General features: G+C 35.8%; 1 protein-coding gene across 1 annotated transcript in view; it reads left to right on the forward strand.

Moving 5' to 3' along the window:
* Positions 1-21,262, forward strand: part of UPF2 (UPF2 regulator of nonsense mediated mRNA decay) — a 97,834-nt gene that overhangs the window by 53,910 nt on the left and 22,662 nt on the right. The window contains exons 10-16 of the mRNA XM_059912088.1: positions 1,225-1,338; positions 3,742-3,858; positions 8,265-8,450; positions 10,570-10,773; positions 11,496-11,771; positions 14,107-14,290; positions 19,538-19,677. Coding sequence (XP_059768071.1) covers positions 1,225-1,338; positions 3,742-3,858; positions 8,265-8,450; positions 10,570-10,773; positions 11,496-11,771; positions 14,107-14,290; positions 19,538-19,677 — 1,221 coding nt within the window. The remainder of the gene's footprint in view (positions 1-1,224; positions 1,339-3,741; positions 3,859-8,264; positions 8,451-10,569; positions 10,774-11,495; positions 11,772-14,106; positions 14,291-19,537; positions 19,678-21,262) is intronic.

A 21,262-nucleotide genomic window follows, 5' to 3' on the forward strand; every position in this document is an offset into this window, starting at 1 on the left:
TTCCTCTGATTTAAGTGAGTAAGCATGGTTTTGTTCAAAAATTATCACTGAAGATCTAAAAAGTCTAAACACCTACCTCTGTTTGCTATAGAAAGTAGGTCCTTAAAAAGGAAGATGATAAATTCCATTAATTGTAAGCTGTCTATGTAGAAGTTTAATACTTACGTAAAAGATTGTTACTAATTGTCCAGGTGCGGGTGAGGTTTGGACTTATTTTGAATCCCAGTACATGATGGAGCAGTGGAATTCTCAAGTACAAGTTTGGAGTCTGGTTTTGGTACTGATCCTTGGTCAGGTCATTTGACAGCTTTGTGTTCTTCTACTGTTGTTGTTTTAACTATTAAATCAGAATTATACAGCTTTTGCTCCTTTCTCAGGGTGTTGTTATGTGGAACAAATAAGATAGGATAGTACTCTGAAAAAATAAGGAACACTAAACTAGTTCAAAGCACTACCGTATTATTGTTATTGTTTTTCACAGAAAAGGCTTCTAGACTACAGGTTTGGTTTTCTGGTGAAAATGTAATTCTGAGGTTAAATCCAATTACATTTATCGTGACGTGTCTGTTCACATGGTACTGTTGTAATAGGATTTTGTTATGTTCAATATTGCTTGAAATGTGTGCCTAAGTAGAGGGCTTATATTTGCAAAGGATTTGAACTTTGATATACGACTGTGACTGTTGATAAAAAATAGTGATTGTATTGGAAATTTCATTGTACTAATGAATTTACAATAAAAAATGTATATAGTTCATAATTATAATATACTAACTGAGCCTTAATATTTTTGCTTAAGTGAGCTCTTGGTGTTTATTATTTTTAAAGCAGCATTTCCTAAAGTGTATTCCTTATAATATTAATTTAACAAACTAGTCGTTGTTACCATTTCAAAAGAGGGGTTATATTGCCAAATAAATTTGAGAAACATTGAATTAAATTAAGTTAAACAGGTTTCTTTATTTGAGAGCCTCTTAAGGCTGATGAAATGCATTGTTTCCCCAAATTATTTGACCATGAAACAGTTTTGCAAAGCATGTCCTGGTACTGGTGTTCCACAGAGCTTATTTTGCTTTAACTTAAGATAATTTGAATATGGCAAGAAATTATGCCCAAATTTATTTAAAATATCTAGAGTGAATTCAGTCTTATTAAAATAACAATTCTTATCACAGATTTCAAAGTGTTAATTATTTAAGCAATGTCTCTTCTCTTAATTTGTAGGTACGAAAAAAGGACCAGATCAATATTGAAACAAAGAACAAAACTGTTCGTTTTATTGGAGAACTCACTAAGTTTAAGATGTTCACAAAAAATGATACACTGCATTGTTTGAAGGTTAGTGGTGAATCATTTGAAATATTTTTTAATAGACACATCTAAAGTTTTAATGCTTCAGTTTATAAATGCTGGGAAATGATGTAATTAAGAAATATTTGATTAATCTACAGGAAGACAAGGAGTAAAAAGGAACAATAAACAGACGAACAAAATAGAGAACAAATAATAAGATGGTAGATACAAATACAAGTATAACAGTAATTGCATGAAATGTAGAAGGACAAAATACATTAAGTAAAAGCCTTAGAAATGTAAGACTTGATTAAAACAACAACATTATATGCTGACTACAAGGAAGATGCCCTTAAATATTAACACCAGGAAGCCTAAAATAAAAAGATGGGGGAAATAGACCATGGAAGCACTAAAAATAAATAAATAAATAAAAGCACCTGGTTTTATTATTATCAGACAAAGTAGGCTTTAAGGCACAAAGCATTATTAGAAATAAAGAAACATAGTTCATAATGATGATGAGGTCCTTTGAATAGGAAAGTGTGTTACCTTCCTGAATCAGTATGCATCCAGTACTGTATTTTTAGAATACATAAAGCAAAAAATTGACAAGGAAAGAGAAGTAAATCCACAATTACAGTGAGAGACTTGAAAACACCTTTTAGTAGCTGAAAGCATAGGCAGACAACATTAGTAAGTGTATTCAGGATTGAACAACACAGTTAACAACCTTAATCTAATTGACACTATACCCAACTGGATCAGAATTTATAACCTCTTCAAATGCACATGGATGATTTACCAAAATCAACCAAAAAGAAAGTCTCAGCAAGTTCAAAAAAATTGAAATTATTCAGATTATTTTTTTTTGTCCACAATAGAATTAAGGTAGAAATTCATTAGTAACTAGTTTCGTGTGGTAAAACTGATGCAGCATAGATGAAATAATTCTTCTACATTTGGAATTGGTCATTACTAACAATAACAAATTTTTTATCAAGTTGATTTCTTTAAGATATCACTAGGTATGTCACACAAAATGGTTCTCATAGGTTCAAATACATTTGGAAAACCCTGAGTTAAACAACTTTCTTTACTGCATGATTTCTTAAGAGTATTTAAAATATTAATAATCGTCGTAAATATTCAAGGGGTTAAGTCTCCTAAACCTACTTGGAGCATCTCAGGAGACTACAAAGTACGTTAGGGGAACTTTGGACAGCACTTTAAGAGAGGTTGTGAAAGTTTTTTCAATGCTGTCATTGAAAGGAGTCATGCCATGAACAACTTAGACATATTAGTATATTTCTTTATATTAATTACTGATATATATAGGAAAAATATACATTTATTTGACACAGGTTCATTTCTGTACATTTGTTTTAAGGAAATAATCATAAACGTGCACAAATTTATCTGCAAGAATGGCACACCATTGTTTATAGTAGCAAAAAATTGTAAACAATTTGGATGTCCCATAAATAAGAATCAGTTAAGTTTTAGTATAGTTCATATTATAAGTACTATGCACCCTTTAAATCATGCCATAGAAGGATAATAAGGACGTGGAAAAATACTCATGTTAGCCCAAGAAAACCAAATTATTAAATGATATGTGTAAATCTTTTTTGGCTTAGAAAATGTGCACAGAAAAATATTGGGGGGATAAATAGTAAAATGTGGTAATGTGTTTGTAAATTTCATACAGTAAGGCTTTTGTTGTCAGAAGTTTAAAGGTAAATGTCATATAAACCAAAACCAAAAAGCTATTTAGAAAATGTTAGCTATGTCTGTGGCATTTGCTTAAATACATAGCATCTCCTGATAAATATAAAACGGGCTTTGATAAATTAGTTTTCATATATCTATCTAAAAGGAACGACATTAAATATCCTGAAGTTTTTAGATAAAATTCTATGGCCTAGGGCTTCCCTGGTGGCGCAGTGGTTGAGAATCTGCCTGCCAATGCAGGGGACACGGGTTCGAGCCCTGGTCTGGGAGGATCCCGCATGCCGCGGAGCGACTGGGCCCGTGAGCCACAGCTACTGAGCCTGCGCGTCTGGAGCCTGTGCTCCGCAACAAGAGAGGCCGCGATAGTGAGAGGCCCGCGCACTGCGATGAAGAGTGGCCCCCACTTGCTGCAACTGGAGAAAGCCCTCGCGCGGAAACGAAGACCCAACACAGCCATAGATAAATAAAAAAAAAAAAAAAAAAAAAATTCTATGGCCTAACACAAAGATACCCAGTGATGAAGCTTGGCATCTAAAGTAGACTGGGTTTTTTTTTTTAATTGAATTATAGTTGATTTACAATGTTGTGTTTAGCTTTTCTTCTTTTTACAGTGACATTTTAAAACTGTTGCACACATTAGGTGCATAATGTTCTCTTTCTCTAATAGGATTGAAATGTTGTATTTGTGGTTTTTCATCATTATTATTTTTACAGATGCTTCTATCAGACTTTTCCCATCACCATATTGAAATGGCATGTACCCTACTAGAAACATGTGGAAGATTTCTTTTCAGATCTCCAGAATCTCACCTGAGGACCAGTGTACTTTTGGTAAGGGCTTGAGGATCCTAGCAAGAGGTTGAGGTTCTTGATTTACTCCAGGGGTTAAAAATTTTGACGAGTGCCTTTTATCTTGCTCTGCCATTTAAACTCTTCTACCTAAACTAGAACTCCAGCCGTTCCTGGAGAGCTGTAGGAATTTTTCTCATTTGACTGCCAGTGAGTTCACACTATTGTAAAGGGGGATTAAATTCAGCTCCAGATAACTTTTTACAAATGATGCAGAGGAGCAGGTACTCTAAATACTATTGTGTTAGAGCCCTCTTTGTGGGTGTTCTTGGTACATCGTTACTGTGCCATAAGCACATAAATTATAAAGCTTAAATTTTTTAAATTGGAAAACATAAAACATAAGCTTGAAAAATTAACTTGGGGGGAGAAGATATTTCTTAAGCTAATTAGGATGCCAGCATGGCCATCAAGTTTATTAAGCAATTAAGTTAATACGCTTATTGGTAATACCCATGCATTCGACTGCAGCCTTTGCAGGGGAGAGAGTGTGGTGGGGGAGGGTGTCAGTGTTAGCCCTGGTTTAGGACTCCCTGGGAAGAGACTGTCATTACATCAGTGTTGCTTTTACGGACGTGTTGATTGTGTCGTTTTCTCTAGGTGTGTTATTTTTTAGAATCTAGTTGTAAGCTTGAATACTTCTCTGGCAATATTTAAAATGAAAAAAACATGGGAATTTATTTCTAGTTAACAAAAATATTAATGTGAAGGCCATCACATGGACTTTATATCCACATTCTCTCTAGGCTTATTCATATAATAGTCATTCCAAGTTCAAATTTTTATTGTAACACAGAAAAAATTCTTCCTCCTCTTTGGCTCAAGCTGGTAAGGTTAAATGAGACACTGCATATGAAAATGTAATAGAGATGCCAAGAAAGCTTAGGTTTTAAAAATGTCTATATTTTATTTGTAATATTGAACCCTCTATGTTTACTTTTTGCTAGGGAAAGTTTACTAGTTGTGGTGGTGTGGATGCTTATCCCATTGCTGGAAACCAAAGTTCTTCCTGCCCGTCTGGTTTTCTTCGCTCAGCGGATCTTTCCCCCTCTTGTAGCGAAAGCAGCTAGTCTTTATCATTGATTGTCTTGCTTTCTGGATAGGAGCCTTGTTTATCATATAACGCTTTTGGGGCTCCTCCTATGTGTTAGGCACTGAACTCAGTTCTGCAGGGATGTTATGGCTGGTTGGGGGTGGTTAGTACAAAGAAACAAAACATAGTTGCCATCCTCAAAGTGGTCCATATCTAGTGCTAATTCCAGTGTAGCGTTTAAGTGCTTTAACAGAGAGAGGTGTGCGGAGGATTTTATGGGCTCGTGGAGGGAGTACTTAAGCCAGACTGAATGAGTCAGGAGAGATCTTCCCTAACAGCTTCCCAGTGTTTATTGAGTGTTTATTGAGTCTGACTCTTCTGTCAGACCCTTGGGATGTAAAAGTGAGAAAGATAGTTCCTGCCCTCATGGAATTTGCAGTCTAATAACTCAGACAGATGGACAATTGGAACACAGGGAGGGGGATGCAATATAATACTGTGGGTCAGCATAGGGTATTATGTGTATAGATAGAAGAGGCGCTTAATCTAGTCTTGGTATGTCAGGAAAGGTTTCCTGGAAAAAATGGTGTTTATTTTAGAGACTAACCTGAGTCTCAAAGGCAGAGAAGAGAGATACACTGAGTCAAGAGGCTGCAGGTAAGACTGGAGACGTAGGCACAGCCCCGAGTGTGATCACTGTGCTAAGGAACGAGGGTTTTCCCGCAGTGGTAGAGAGTAGCTATTGAAGGATGTTAAGCAGGTAGGATAGGTATGATCAGATTTATGGTTTTAGAAAGATCGGTGTGGAGGAGATAACTGAGGTGGCTGAGGCCAGAGGTAGACAGAACAGTGAAACAGCTGTTTTCAAAACCTATGGGGAAAACAATGAAGAAATGGTAAGGATGGGGGGATGGGGAATAATAACTGGCTGTATGAAGAATTTTAGGAAGCAGAACTGATGAGATGTGATGGTGAGATACTAGGGACGAGGAAGAGAAAGGGCCCTAAGATAAGACCCCGGATTCCAGCAGGAGCATCTGAGAGAATGATGGTGCCAGTCACAGAGATGAGGGAGTAGGAGGAGGGAAGAAATGGAGAGTTTGGTTTGAAGCACACGAACACTTATGGGATGATCTAAAATATATCCATATTTGTTTGGGAACACATATAACCTTTTAACTGGTTTGCATTTAAAATTATTCTTGGCTGATGTTAAAAGTAGTTTGGTGTGGGGACTTCCCGGGCGGTCCAGTGGTTAAGACTTCGCCTTCCAATGCAGGGGGTGTGGGTTCCATCCCTGGTGTGGGAGCTAAGATCCCACATGCCTCCAGACCAAAAACAACCAAAATATAAAACAGAAGCAATATTGTAACAAATTCAATAAAGACTTTAAAATTGGTCTACATCAAAAAAGAAAAAAGAAAGTTGTTTGGTGTGTGTGTTGGGGGAAAAGGTTCTAAAGTGGTCTACATAACAGGTTGAAACTAGTCTTGGTTTAAAACTGTTATATATGTACAAATGAAAAGTTAAGTGTTGCATTATGTTTTGTCCAAAGAACTTACAGGGTGAGGTCATTATCTCTAGCCCTGTTAAACATGGAACTGTTCTCTCTGTCTGGAAGAGTCAACATTTAATAAGCATTCACAAATTATAAAGTAGATGTCAGGAGAGGAGCTAGACTACAACCTGTATACTTTAGCAGATTCATAGACAAGAGAAACAATTGTGAAACTTGGTATACCCATAATTGAACTTATGAAAGAGCAGAATTTCCCCCCAGTATACGATGGTTTTACGTGTATGGAAAGGCAGACCATGGGAAAGATTTGAATGTGTTTTAAAAAATTCATTCATTACTTTGTATATTAATAAACATTAATTGCAAGCCTCCCATGTGCTAGGCCAGGCACTGTTTTACGTGCTGGGTTTACAGCAGTGAACATGCTGCAGCCCCTGCCCTCCCTGAGCTTGCAGACACAGCCTTCTTTCCAAAGCTTGAAGTCTTGCCTCCACCCGCCACCACCTGCCACCCCAGTCCAGACACCTGCTTGAAGCTCTTCAGTGCTTTTCTACAGGCTTCAAATCCAGCATTGTTAACCACGGTCTGCAGAATCTGGTCTCACCGAGCCTCTCCTCACTCCTTAGAGCTGATCTCACGCCATTCCATGCTGGCGCCACACTGGCCTTCATGTAGTTCCTGTAACAGAGCCTTCTCTCCTCATTGCCTCTCGTCTTGCTGTTGCTTCTGCCTCAGGTGCTCTCTCTGTGTCTCTTCTCAACCTTTTGTCATCCTTCAGAGCACAACTCAAATGTCACTTTTGCAGAGAGGCTGTCCCTAGGCCACCCTGACTAAAGTGGGCTCTCATTACTCTCCATCTTAGGGCCTTGTTATTTTCCTTCATAACACTATTCACAATTAGTATTTAAAAGGTTGTTAGTTTATTTGTTGGCTTGTTTATTCTGTCTTCCTACGCCAGACTCTTAGGCTAGGAGCCATGTCCGTCTTGTTCACTGGTGACTTCCAGCACCTAGCGTAGTGCCTGGCACATAGTAAGTGCCAAGTAAAATGTTGAATGGCTGAATAAATTCAGTAATCTTAATACTTAGTGTGGTGCTGTTTTAAGAACTAGGAGTACTGTTTGAAGATCTTCAACTGGTCAGTCCGTGGTTCTCAACTGGTGTCTAGTGGGTAGAGGTGAACGTTGCTGCAAAACATCCTGCAGTGCACAGAGCACCCTCCCCCCACACACCCCGACAAAGAACTATCCCGTCCAAAACAGCAGTAGTGCTGAGGTTGAGGATCCTGAAGTAGATGATGATTGACTGTTTTTAATCACCTCCTGGAGCTGATGCTGAGGGCTGTGGACAAGTTGTGACACTGGGGGCTTTTAGTTTTCTTGTCTGTAGAGATATGTCAGATTTACCGGGTACAACATTGGATGGCGCAGGCTCTCAGAGTAGAGTTATTCTCAGCTGTTGTGTGTGGAACAGCCAGAGGCATTCACCCCTTTATTTATATTGTTGGTCCTTAATTTCAGTCACTCGTATATAAGCCTTGTTTTACGTAGAATTCATATAGTTTGGCAGAGTTATAAGTCAAGTTATATTTGTAACAGAGTTCTCTGAGTATTTTATTGGACAAGGCCTAAGACCAAGCAGTTATGGACTAATTTGTTCTAAAAACATGATTAGTGATATAACAATTAGTATGCTTGCATACTCTTAGAGATACCTAGTAATTGTTTTTTCCCTTTTCTAGCCCTTTATCTTGAAATCTTATCACTGAGAGTAGAACTTTAGTTAGGAAGAAAGAAACCTTAGAATGAAAGTATTTTGACTAGACTTTTTATTTTAGGAACAAATGATGAGAAAGAAACAAGCCATGCATCTCGATGCAAGATATGTCACAATGGTGGAGAATGCATATTACTACTGCAACCCACCTCCAGCTGAAAAAACAGTGAAAAAGAAACGTCCTCCTCTCCAGGAATATGTCCGGAAACTTTTGTACAAGGATCTCTCCAAGGTTACCACTGAGAAGGTAAATCTTAATGAAATCATAGAACAGCAGTCAACTTGAGATTTGTGGTAGTGCTAAGCTTATATAACATTCAACCAAATTAATTCTTTTTCGTCCTAATGATAATAGTACTGATTGCAGTGCACTTTCCTTCTAGCCCTGCACCAAATTGTTTTAGGTCAGGGACATATATTTCAGTTTTCCTAGATCAGCTTGTTTATCAGTTGCTTCAGTGCCCCACAAAGTATAGTTAGGAAATGTAAGTAGTTTGCATTATTCACATTTTGTAAATGGAGAAATTGAAGCAGAGTTGTTAAAGTCCCAGCAGTGGAGTTTAGGAGAGGTAGGATTAGATCCCAAGTTCCATTATGATTGATTCCATACAAGTCATCCCAAGAAGGAATTCATACGATGATACATAATGTATGGGACATATGTTTTATTTTCCTTTTATGATAGTAACTTCTTATTCTAATTAAAATGGTAATTCTTCTGAATTTGATGTTGATGCTGTGTGTATATTTGAAACTATTACTTTGTCTCTGATGTTCTGTAATGAATTTGCCTTTAAATATTTTGCTTTCAGTACAGGGGTTCTTAACCTTAAGTAGGCTTTAAGAGGCCCGTGATTCTCTGGAACTTAATGATTTTGAATCTCTGGGCCTGTCTGTATTTTTCCGGAAGAGGGTCTGTAGCTTTCTTTAGATTCTCAGCAGGGGTCAATTTCCAGAAAAGGTTAAGAACCACCGACCTGTTACCTTAATTATTGTAGTTACCTTGTTAGAATTTTCACTTTTAAGTAAGACATGTTGAGTAAACATTTCTTGGTCAACTCTACAAGTTGAAACAACATGGTATGGAACTTTTTTCTTTTCAGGAAAAAAATTGAAGCAAATTAACTTCTGGACAGAGGAAACCTATGGGGAGGATAAGAGGCATGGAATAATACATGTGTCATGGGTGGGCGGGGTAGAAGGTGATGACGAATGAGTGCAACTTTGAAAATTGAAGCCACCTTCAGGGATCCAGAGACAGTAGTTGTTTAAAACAACAGGATTTGAAAGCTGTTTTAGAATTGGCTAAAAGTTTGAAAAGTATGGAATGCTTATGCATTTGAGATGACATTGACATTTCCATTGAAGCTGATATGAGAACATATTTAGTGCTTGAAAGGTGGATTGTGGGTATAGAGTAGAGATGAAAGGACTACTTTACATTCTGCCAGCAGTATCCATTTTCTTTCAGAATAAAAATGGAAAGAACTTGATGATGACTAGATCTCTGCTGATTATCTCATTACCAGTAGAGATTTTGAAAGTAATAGCTAACTTTTATGGGGTGCTTGTAATGCGCCAGACACATTCCTACGTACTTCACGCACTTTAACTTGTCTAACCCTTAGACCAGACTTATGGAGTAAGTGCCTATCATCCCCCCTTTACATCCAAGGAAACTGTGTGATGTCAGTCTTGATGTTGTGTCCTCCATCTTTTTTTTTTTAAGATTTTTTTTGATGTGGACCTTTTTTTTTTTTTAAGTCTTTATTGAATTTGTTACAATATTGCTTCTGTTTTATGTTTTGGTTTTTTGGCCTCGAGGCATGTGGGATCTTAGCTCCCCGTCCAGCGATCGAACCTGTACCCCATGCACTGGAAGGCAAAGTCTTAACCACTGGACCACCAGGGAAGTCCTGTGTCCTCCATCTTAAGGGATCTTTTAACCAGTTGACCTTGGGTTTATTTCCTTATTGGAAATTTTTCATTTATAAAAAGAAGTGTCTGAGGTTATTTACATCAAATCATGCACAAAAGAAAACATTATTTTTGTTAAATCTTGGGTATTTCTTTCAGTGACCTGAGTATGAGTGTATACTGTTAGCTTGATTGAAGTCCTGGAAACTCTAGGAAATTTAAGGGCGTTATGGAAAGATAAAGGGAAAATGTGAATAAATTTTACCAATAATTAGAAAAATCTTATTTTTCCTATCTCTAAAGTGAAAAGGCTGGTAGAGAATCTCTAAAGTATTTTCCATTTCAAAAGTTCTGTGACTGTACAATCATAATAAAATATTTGTATTATAGGGTATTTTGGACTACTTAGTGCTTATCTTAGTAATTTAAACAAAATTCTCTTCATTTAGGTTTTGAGACAGATGCGAAAGTTGCCTTGGCAGGACCAAGAAGTGAAAGACTATGTGATTTGTTGTATGATAAACATCTGGAATGTGAAATATAACAGCATTCATTGTGTAGCCAACCTCTTAGCAGGACTAGTGCTCTACCAGGAGGATGTTGGAATCCATGTTGTGGATGGAGTTTTAGAAGATATTCGATTAGGAATGGAGGTAACAAAGACCTGCAGCAAATTGGAATCTGTGGACAATTTAGACAGCCTTAAAGTCCTATTACTGAAAAATAAGGATTTGAAAACCCTCTTTTCCCCATATGGTGTCATTTACTATTACTTTTTTGAAGATAGTGATTTCTTAATAAACCCTGTTGTGTCAGATTTCCTAGTCTTCTCTCAGGCTAATGCTGAAGTATTTTTTGCCTTTTCTTCAAGTCCAGTTAAGCTTATTTTAGAAGAGTATAGTAAATTTTTATTATTTCCTGGTTACTATTGTCATTCGTGTTACAGGAATTCATAAATTTATTAATTAGGAGAATTGGTAATCATTTGATAAGAATTTCTGTAAGAATTTCCCTCTTTCTATATGCTTGTTGTTTCCTTAATTCATGGATTTCAGAGAAAATAAGTTATAGAGGGCTGATAGGGAGAATTACATTTTAACTGTTTCATAAACTATTAATTCATTTAACAATAGCTTAATATTAAATTTAATACTTAACATGTTCTTTTTATTAAAACATTTTAATGGTAGACATTTCTTAGAGAGAGAAAAAGGACACCCAGAAGTGACTACCTATTAGAAAGGAAGAAGAAAACCCATTATTTTTTCTCTGTTCAGTGAGTGATGTTGTCAAGTGACATAGGGAAATTTTACCTCTTCTCAAACACATTGCTATTCTTTAATGGAAATCTGCTTTTTTTTTCTTCCCCCTTTAGGTTAATCAACCTAAATTTAATCAGAGACGTATCAGCAGTGCCAAGTTCTTAGGGGAACTTTATAATTACCGAATGGTGGAATCGGCTGTTATTTTTAGAACTCTTTATTCTTTTACTTCATTTGGTGTTAACCCTGATGGCTCTCCAAGTTCACTGGACCCTCCCGAGCACCTTTTCAGGATTAGACTAGTGTGCACTATTTTGGATACCTGTGGCCAGTACTTTGACAGAGGTTCTAGTAAACGAAAACTCGATTGCTTCCTTGTGTATTTTCAGGTATATAAATTGAAATAAGCAGTTGGCATCATTTAATGCATTGCTTGTGTTACAAAAATATTAGAGAAGAAACCCTGTAGCATTCATATATTATGTATAAGATATATTCATAGTTAGGTGAGATTTATTCTTCTTGCAAGTATGCTTAGCTTTAGAGGTTTTAAAATATATGATATGGGGACTTCCCTGGCGGTCCAGTGGTTAAGACTCTGTGCTTCCTGCAGGGGGCACAGGTTCGATCCCTGGACAGGGAACTAAGATCCTGCATGCCACACAGCATGGCCAAAAAAAAGAAAGAAAAATTTAAAAAATATATGTATGATGAATTCTATCATAAACATTCTGATTACATTTTAAGTTTTATAATTGATGATCATTAATTTTGGGAATTATTTTGGTGCAGTTTATAAATTTGGTATAGTATGGATTATTTTGTATTTGGTACAGTAATTAATCAAATTACTTGTAGTATTTATACATTTGATAATATTCTCACTCATCTGTGTTGTGGTTTTATATCTAAAATTCTTGTTTCTAAATTAAAAAAAAAAACCCATCATTAACACTGAAAGAAATATTTGTTCATTCATTGCTAAACTCTTGGGTTGTGCTTTCCATATCTTAAGTTCCTTTTGTAAACTGGTGGTTTAGAGCAAGTACAGTATAAATTAAATTCAGATACAAATACAGAGACAGTTCTACAACTTCTCTGCAGTTCATGTTCCAAAAGTTAGCTGTAGCTTGGTTGTCTGGAACCTAATCATTATTTCCCATCAAATACAATGTTACAAGTACTGGTTAGGGGGAATAGCTCACTATCAAATTCTCCAGATGTTACTGAAAGTACCAATGGTACCATTCAGTTCTATTTGATCATTCCTTTCTAGCTAGTCTGTTATGTTGTTTTCATTTACCCATTGACAAAGAAAATAAATTTAAAACTACAACTTTGAGGTGTCAAAAATACATCCACATAGTAGCTGGTGTTAAGTGGGGGTAACTACTCTTGGGGAAGAGCTGTTTGTAACCTTCTCCTATTACTTTATCTCTGCATTAGAGGGTAACTTGTTACTCTCCTGTTTTCTGAATTGATGAGCCAAAAATGGGGAAGGGGTGTTGAAGATTTGAGACTCAGATTCTCTGTTGCATGTAAGAAATGCCTTAAGTTGGAGACTGCCTGTATTTAAAACCAAAGTTTTGCTGCAGAATATCAGTTATCGCTATCAGCATCTAAAGCAGGATCCCTTTCAGAAGAGTGTTCTTATTTGCACTCACTCTGACATCACTGGCAGAGAGAAAAGAGCCACTCAGAAATATTCAGGAGTAGAAAGAGACAAAAGTATTTTCCACATTGATTAATAGCAGGAATGTGTAGCAGGGATATACTTAGGGCACGGGAGTAAGAAGTGAGTGAGGCCTGGGTGATGCAGTCAGTGTGTGCTGCCTGTAACACAGTGTCCAGTTATATATTGGAAGGCAGATAGAAAGGCTCACCTGCAGCAGTGCTTCTAAACTTCAGTGTGTACACACATCACCTGGCTATATTGTTAAGATGCACACTGTGATTCAGTTGGCCTAGGGTAGGGGACGTCTCAGATTCTGTATGTCTAATAAGCTCTGAGTTCCCACACTTTGAGTAGCCAAGACCTAGAAGAAACTGGACAGGAAGATTAAACACCCAGAGGAACACCTGTTTATATACAAGTAAATTCAGGGGTTGTGCTTTTTAGTTAAACTTGAGAATTACAAGTACAAAATAGAATGAAGGAGCCAAGCTAGGAGACGAGGGAAAATATCTCAATGGTGCCATATACACAGTAGATGTTCAATAAATGCTTGTTGATTACTGATTTTTATATATTCAAAAACCCTATCTTCAGATACTTTCGACTCTTTAAAAAAATCAGAGCAGGTAGTATAGAGAAAATAATTATAATTTATCAAAACCGTTGCCTTGAATTTGGTTGTTTTTGTAAAATTAAATATTTAAGCCCTATTTGGGATTTGGGAGTGGAGTTTCTGCCTGGTTTCAGTACCTGAAAATTTATTTGCTGTTTTATTTATTTATAATTTTTCCTTGCCTTTAAAAAAAGGTTATGACAGTTAACAATAAAAAATATATTTAAATTAAAGTCACCAGATGGCTTAGGAACTATATAGATGGAGGGAAATAAATGTGCTAGGATCATTGCTGTTGACCATTAATAAAAATGGTAGGTGTCTTGTACAACTCTTTAGCTTAGTTGTTATAACTAGGTGATGTCACGATACAGATTATTTTAAATATTTTGTTATTAATTTCTTATAGCTAAATTTATTTTTCATTTGTTGTCAGCGTTATGTTTGGTGGAAGAAAAGTTTGGAGGTTTGGACAAAAGACCATCCATTTCCTATTGACATAGATTACATGATCAGTGACACACTAGAACTGCTAAGACCAAAGATCAAACTCTGTAATTCTCTGGAAGAATCCATCAGGCAGGTACACGACTTGGAACGAGAATTCTTAATAAAACTAGGTAAGCAATTAATTACAGAGAGAAAATAAAGATGGTATTTGGCAGATCGTTTCTAGAATTTGCTTTATAATGTTTTCAGTTAGCATTTACTTTTGTATACTTTCTGTTTTTCGATGTTGAGTGTTACATAATAGTGTTAGGTAAGACCTGGGTGACTTACTTCTTGATTTCATTAAATAATCCCAAATTGGAGGAAAACAGTCATGTAAAACTTGAAGCAAATGATAATGATGGAAAAAATATAATCCTGTCAGCCTCTCTTAATTTTAGAATTTTAGGTTGCTAATTTAAAACCTACTTTTGATTAAAGCATCTCATATACAGTATATATTTTCAATAACACTATTTCCTAAGACAGTGCAGGCTTGACACTATATAAGGGGAGTGCCAGTTAGAAGTTTGAAAGTATCCCACCAAATTTTAGATCCTAGTCACTGGGGGAGTTGTCTCTGTTTCTAAAGACTAGAGAACATGTGAGAAACGTGCTACAGGAGGATTGGTCACTTTACTTTCTCAGTATCCTTCTGAGATTGTTCTGGAAGAAGAGGTAGCATTTGAATGGCTCCCCTAAAGGACTGTAGGAGCCGACTAGCCTTGCCAGTGGAAATAACTGGAACAGGGTGGGGCCTTGCCAGTCTGGTTTGCTTGCTGATAGTTCTTAGCATGTTGTATTGTAGTCATTTCAAAGTGACATATGGTTTCAGCCTATGAAGCTGGTATTTTATTAGGAGATTATTTATTAGGAGACCCTTACCGTGACCAGTTATACTGATTGTATAAATTTACTATGTTGCATATCTGAAAAACCACTTTTCATGGCAAAGGCATTGGTGATCCTTTTCCTCTAAAACAATTTTTTCATATTACATCCAGCATATTAATAGGGTTTCTTTCTCCAAGGTAAATCCTCTTTTGGAGAATTCGATTGCTGTTATGTATTTGAGCATTATTTGAAAGGTGCTACTGATTATGCAACTATTCACTTTTCCTAATTCTCAACCCATAAAGGCATATGTGATTCTTTTTGTTCTTTGAACTTTGTCCCAAATTATCTACTTTCTTTTCCTTTTCAGATTTCTAATTGTATAAAATGATCGTTTCAAGTAGAGTGTTTATTTATCTACGTACTTATTTCATTTACTTTATATGCTTTGAAATAGTGTTAGCCTTGTTTCCCAAAGACTTTTATGAATGGCTCTCTCTGTATAGTGGGCATGAGGAAATACTAGTTGGATACCCAGTTTGGTAGCAGTAAAGAGAGCAGTATGCTTTATCCTTTATCTAGCAACGAGTTAAATTAAAGGACTTCGGGCTTCTTTTGAGGAGTCTGTCCTTGTTTAGAATATGGAAAGGAAAAAAAATAGGTCACCATTTGCCAATGCCACTCTAAGGATGGTGGCAGCTAGAATCAATATGCTCCCAAGTCGTCCCATTTTCCTTCTGTTTTAGAGTCTAAATATCATAAAGAAGATATACATGAATAAATCTATATTAAATCTGTTTCCTGTTGATAAACCATAAGATAATATAGCATCTTGCTTTTGGTAGTTTTTTGTTTTCAAGCACTTGCAAATTCATTATCATTTCAATCTTATAGCTACCCAATGCTAACTTAATAGTTAGCGTTTTCTTATATTTTTAAAACCATTTTACTATTATTAAAAGTAATGAAGTGTTCATGGCAGAAATTTTGAAAAATGCCAAGAAGACAGAAATCACTGATATTTCATATGCACGGAGAGTCATGTGTTAACATTTTGATATATGTTCTTCTATTTAAAAAAAATTTCTTCACGTGTTTGCAGTTTTATAACTGGATTTTTTCTTCTACCTAATATATTATGAAATTTCTTCCTGACATGAAATACTTTTCTAAATATTTAATTTTTTACAAAACTGGCTATTTTCCTTTGTATGAATGTGTTAATTCTGTTGTTTGACATGTTATTTCTAATTTTGCACCCCTATAAATAACATTATTATGTTACTTTTGTGTGTATCTTGGTTTTCTCAGGATAGAGAGAATTACTGGCTCTAAGACACACTTTTTTTTTTTTAACATCTTTATTGGAGTATAATTGCTTTACAATGGTGTGTTAGTTTCTGCTTTATAACAAAGTGAATCAGTTATACATATATATATGTTCCCATATCTCTTCCCTCTTGCCTCTCCCTCCCTCCCACCCTCCCTATCCCACCCCTCTAGGTGGTCTCAAAGCACTGAGCTGATCTCCCTGTGCTATGCGACTGCTTCCCACTAGCTATTTTACGTTTGGTAGTGTATATATGTCCATGCCACTCTCTCACTTTGTCAGCGCTTACCCTTCCCTCTCCCCGTGTCCTCAAGTCCATTCTCTAGTAAGACACACTTTAAGAACAAAACCAAAATGGTAATAGGCAATGTAATTTAATTCTGGTTTGGAAGTTCTAGATTATATTAAAATATTATAAAAGGAACAGAAATGGGAAGAATAAAAGTGAAAAAAGAAAAGTCATATGAATAAATTACTTATAAAACAGGAGTGTATTTCATAAATTAAAAATAAAATCAGTAGAATAAAATAAAAGCCCAGAAGTTGCCCCAATTAAATACAAAACAATTTAGTGTATGACGAAATAGGAATCTTAAAAATAGGATAAGAACAACAGGTGAGCATTTGGGGGGAAAATTGATATAGAGCCACATCTTATGTCATCAAACTCCAGATGGATTGAGGAGTTAAATATTTATTTTTTAAAAGTTAAAAATAGATCTGATCATCAGATATTCGGAGAGGTGGTAATTTTCCTAAATTTTAAAATGATGCAAGAAAGCACACATATGTTGGCAGATTTGGGTGTTTAAAACTTTAGTACGATGAAAGAAATAACTAAGATTGAAGTGAAAATAATTTCTGTGCCAGGTTATTATCACTTACATAAAGAGCACAGGCAAATTGACACACAACAGTTAGATGAACGTAACATAATCAAATGAGGGAGGGCAGGGAAGAGTTGGTATTTTTATTGAGTACTTCCAGTTTGCCAAAATTAAAGTGGAAGGTAATGTTGTTCATATTTGACAAGTGAGTTACGTAAAGCCCAAAACAAAATACTAGGTTAACAATCGAGCCAGAATTCAAAGACTGTGCTCTTTCTGACATATTAAGTATGTGGGGAAAATACTCAGCATGTCTAGTGAACAGAGAAATAATTTGAAAGGGAGTATTACAATTATTACTCTGTCTGTTATGAGCAGGAAAACTGAGGCACCAAGCAGCTCAAATTCAAGAGAACAGTATTTGATTTTGGTCCCCAAGTACACTTAATTCTGACCCACATTTTAAATATTTTACTGTCTAGATTTTACATTTTATTAACCATATGTCCTTTGTACATTTTTATCTGCATTGTTTATTTTAGATTGACAGTGTCCTAGAGGTCAGCAACTGAACAGTTTATTTTACAGCTTAGCAAATGCAAAATATATTTATAAACTGCTTTTGAAACTAACTTGCAATGCAAATGAAAATGTGTTAGAAATAGTAGTATTTTCCTTACAAATTAGATGTACGGCTATCAAAACAAAGCTACTTATCCATTAGAGTTCTTCCCATGACACGTATTTTAAAGTGGCTATAAAAAAGGTATAATGGTATATTAGGCCATGTGAGTTTATCAGCACTGTGATATTTTTATTGAGAGTGCTTAGATTTATATAGTCCTGACTTTTAATTTTTTGCCTTTGATAACATAAAAGCCCAATATATTGCTTCTGAAATTCCAAATAAGTAAATAAATAAAATAGTAAGTTAATGGTATCTCAATCTGAGATAGCAATTTTTTCCCTCAGTATTATTTTTCTTTTAAAACAGATCTCTCTGAGCTTTATCCATCTTCTCTCAATTTTTTTTTTTTTTTTTAATTTCCAAACTTGAATATACCTACTTTCATCACTCTATACATCTGTGTTTTTGTCAGTTCTTAATTGGTTAGACTTCAGACACTGGAGTAATTTTTTGTTTTTGTTGGTTGTGTTAGTTATTCAAACTTTCTGGGCTTCAGTATACCTCATAAAATGAAAGGGTTAAATCACATTGTCACTAAAGTTTCTGTCTGCTCTAATTGTCTAAGATTCTGTGAATAAACAAGTATTTACTAAACACCTACTGTGTATTTATCAATATATGGCCTCTAATGAGTTTTGAATATATAAAAAAAGTTTTTTGTTCTCAGGGATCTTATAATCTGATGTAACATGTATTGAAATCATTAGAAAAACCATTACATGGTGTATCTTTAAATGTAAAGTGCTGTGATCAATTCTCCAAGTGCTTTAGAGTAAGTAGGAGGAAAAGTAGTACTCAGTGAGTTTATGCAGGAAGTGAAACTTAGACTGAATTTAAAGAATGTATAGGATTTGAAAGTGCATATTGAACGATATTCTATATGGAGAAGCAATTTGATGATCACGAACGCAAGGTAGTGTACTTTGTGACACAGAAGAGTCTACCCCAACTACAGGAAAAGGCTTGATTAAGACTAGGGAGCGTGGGGAAAAGTCTGATCAGATGAGGCCATAGTATGTGCATCTTGAAAGTAGAGAGTAGTTTGGAACTCAAATGATAATAAAGAAGAGTTGACTAGGCAGCAAAATGTGGATGAACATGAGGAGGAGGAAAGAGATTCAAGCCAGGGAATTCCCTTTGGAGGAACACGCTGTTACTGAAGAAAAAAACAAGCTCTTTGGTGACACAGCTGTTAGATCTGTCACCATATAGCTTTGCCTCCTTCCCTCAGTCTTAATTTGCAGACATTCAAATTGATAGTCAAATGTGACTTCTCCATTAAAGCGATATAATTTTATTATATCCTTGAGTTTTTAGAGATTCTTGAAATATCGTTTGATAAAAAGTGTGACCAAGGTTGCATTGTATGTGGCTGAAGCTGCACCTTATGTGCTGCTACTGTTTGCCTTTGTTCATCTGAGACATCTGAGAACAGTTTGAAGCTCTGAGAAAGGGAAAGAAAAATTTTCTTTTTTTGGCTAGTGGTTAAGAAATGTATCAGTGCTCCTTTGTTGAAATAAAGATCTAATTAAGTTTTTTAAATGGTTCTCAAAATAGCTTTAAATTCTGTTCATATTTTATTCTGAGCAAATGGCTGTTGAATTATCTTAATACATACTTTAAGTGGTGTAATACTCACTGTCGAAAACTTGCCTTTATCTTTTTTTTTTGTCTTTTTCTACTTTCTCCTCACTTCAAGGCCTAGTAAATGACAAAGACTCAAAAGAGTCTATGACAGAAGGAGAGAATCTTGAAGAGGATGAAGAAGAAGAAGAAGGAGGAGCTGAAACAGAGGAACAATCTGGAAATGAAAGTGAAGTGAATGAGCCAGAGGAAGAGGTGATGACTTTTATTTATAGCAAAATAGGTACATTTGTAAAAGAGTATTTTGATTACATGAGCCAAGACTTTCTTTAATGTATAAAATAAGATTTCCTCTTTAGTTTTATTAGAGTACATGTAACTAGTAGTATATATCTATTATAAAACTGCTGGATTAATTAAGAGGTTTTTTTTTCTTTTACAAGTAAGAAAATACTGATCATAGGATTTTTAAAAATTACTGTTATTAAGACCATTTTTTTAGAGCAGTTTTAGGTTCACAGCAAAATTAAGGGGAAGGTACAGAGATTTCCCATATGTCACCTGCTCGTACCTACTCACACAACCTCCCCCCATTATCAACATCCCCCACCAAAGTGGGACATTTGTTACAACTGATGAACCTATAGCAACACATCATAATCACCCTAAGTCCATCATTTACATTACAGTTGACTCTTGGTGTTGTACTTTGTATGGGTTTAGGTAAAAGTATAATGACATGTATCCATCATTATGGTTAGGATTTTTATTTAATAAGCAATTTGAAGACAAAAAATTGTTTCATCTGCTATGTATCTTTTTTCTTTTTTTTTTAATTTTATTTATTTAATTATGGCTGCGTTGGGTCTTCGTTGCTGTGCGCAGGCTTTCTCTAGTTGCAGCGAGCGGGGGCTACTCTTTGTTGTGGTGCGCGGGCTTCTCATTGCAGTGGCTTCTCTTGTTGTGGAGCACGGGCTCTAGGCACGCAGGCTTCAGTAGTTGTGGCTTGCGGGCTCTAGGGCACAGGCCCAGTAGTTGTGGCGCACGGGCTTAGTTGCTCCACGGCATGTGGGATCTTCCTGGACCAGGGCTCGAACCCGTGTCCCCCGCATTGGCAGGCAGATTCTTAACCACTGCGCCACTGGGAAAGTCCCGATCTGCTATGCCTCTTAATCTCACTTTTGTTTTTTTGGCCACACCGTGTGGCATGTGAGATCTAAGTTCCCCAACCAGGGATTGAACCTGTGCCCCCTGCGGTGGGAGCACAGAGTCTTAACCACTGGGTCACCAGGAAGTCCCCTTAATCTCACTTTTGAGTGTGGACTTTTTAACCTGTAGATTTTATGAAAAAATTGCGGACTAGATGTTAATAACTTTGCTTTTTCCCAGATCTGATAGTATAGGAAATCTGAAAATCATCATGTACCATAATCATCAGCGCGCCCTTTTGTTTTTACGACTCTGTTAGGCCAAACCATATGAAATGACTGTTCTACCATTTCGGACCTACCAAAATGTCATTTTCACATATGATTCAACCTAATAGTTTTAATTCGTTCCTTTTTTCTTCTAAAGCTGCTTAAGTTTTAAAAATTCCACCTAAAACAATAGAGTATCTGGGGTTTGCTTCATAACCTGGAAGTAGACTGGGCATTGAGTTAGGGATATACAAGAAACTATAACCTGACCATTAGCTAATAATTGTTGTGTAATGGGTAAGGGTTCCTTATGCTATGCTGTCTACATTAATATATATTTAAATTAGAAAGTTAAGAAAATAAAAAGCAGGATGAATAAGAATAACAATAAAATACTGATGAATATAAAATTTAAACCATGG

This window comes from Balaenoptera ricei, chromosome 2 (assembly GCF_028023285.1).
Source record: "Balaenoptera ricei isolate mBalRic1 chromosome 2, mBalRic1.hap2, whole genome shotgun sequence".
In the NCBI taxonomy this organism is placed as follows: Eukaryota; Metazoa; Chordata; class Mammalia; order Artiodactyla; family Balaenopteridae; genus Balaenoptera; species Balaenoptera ricei.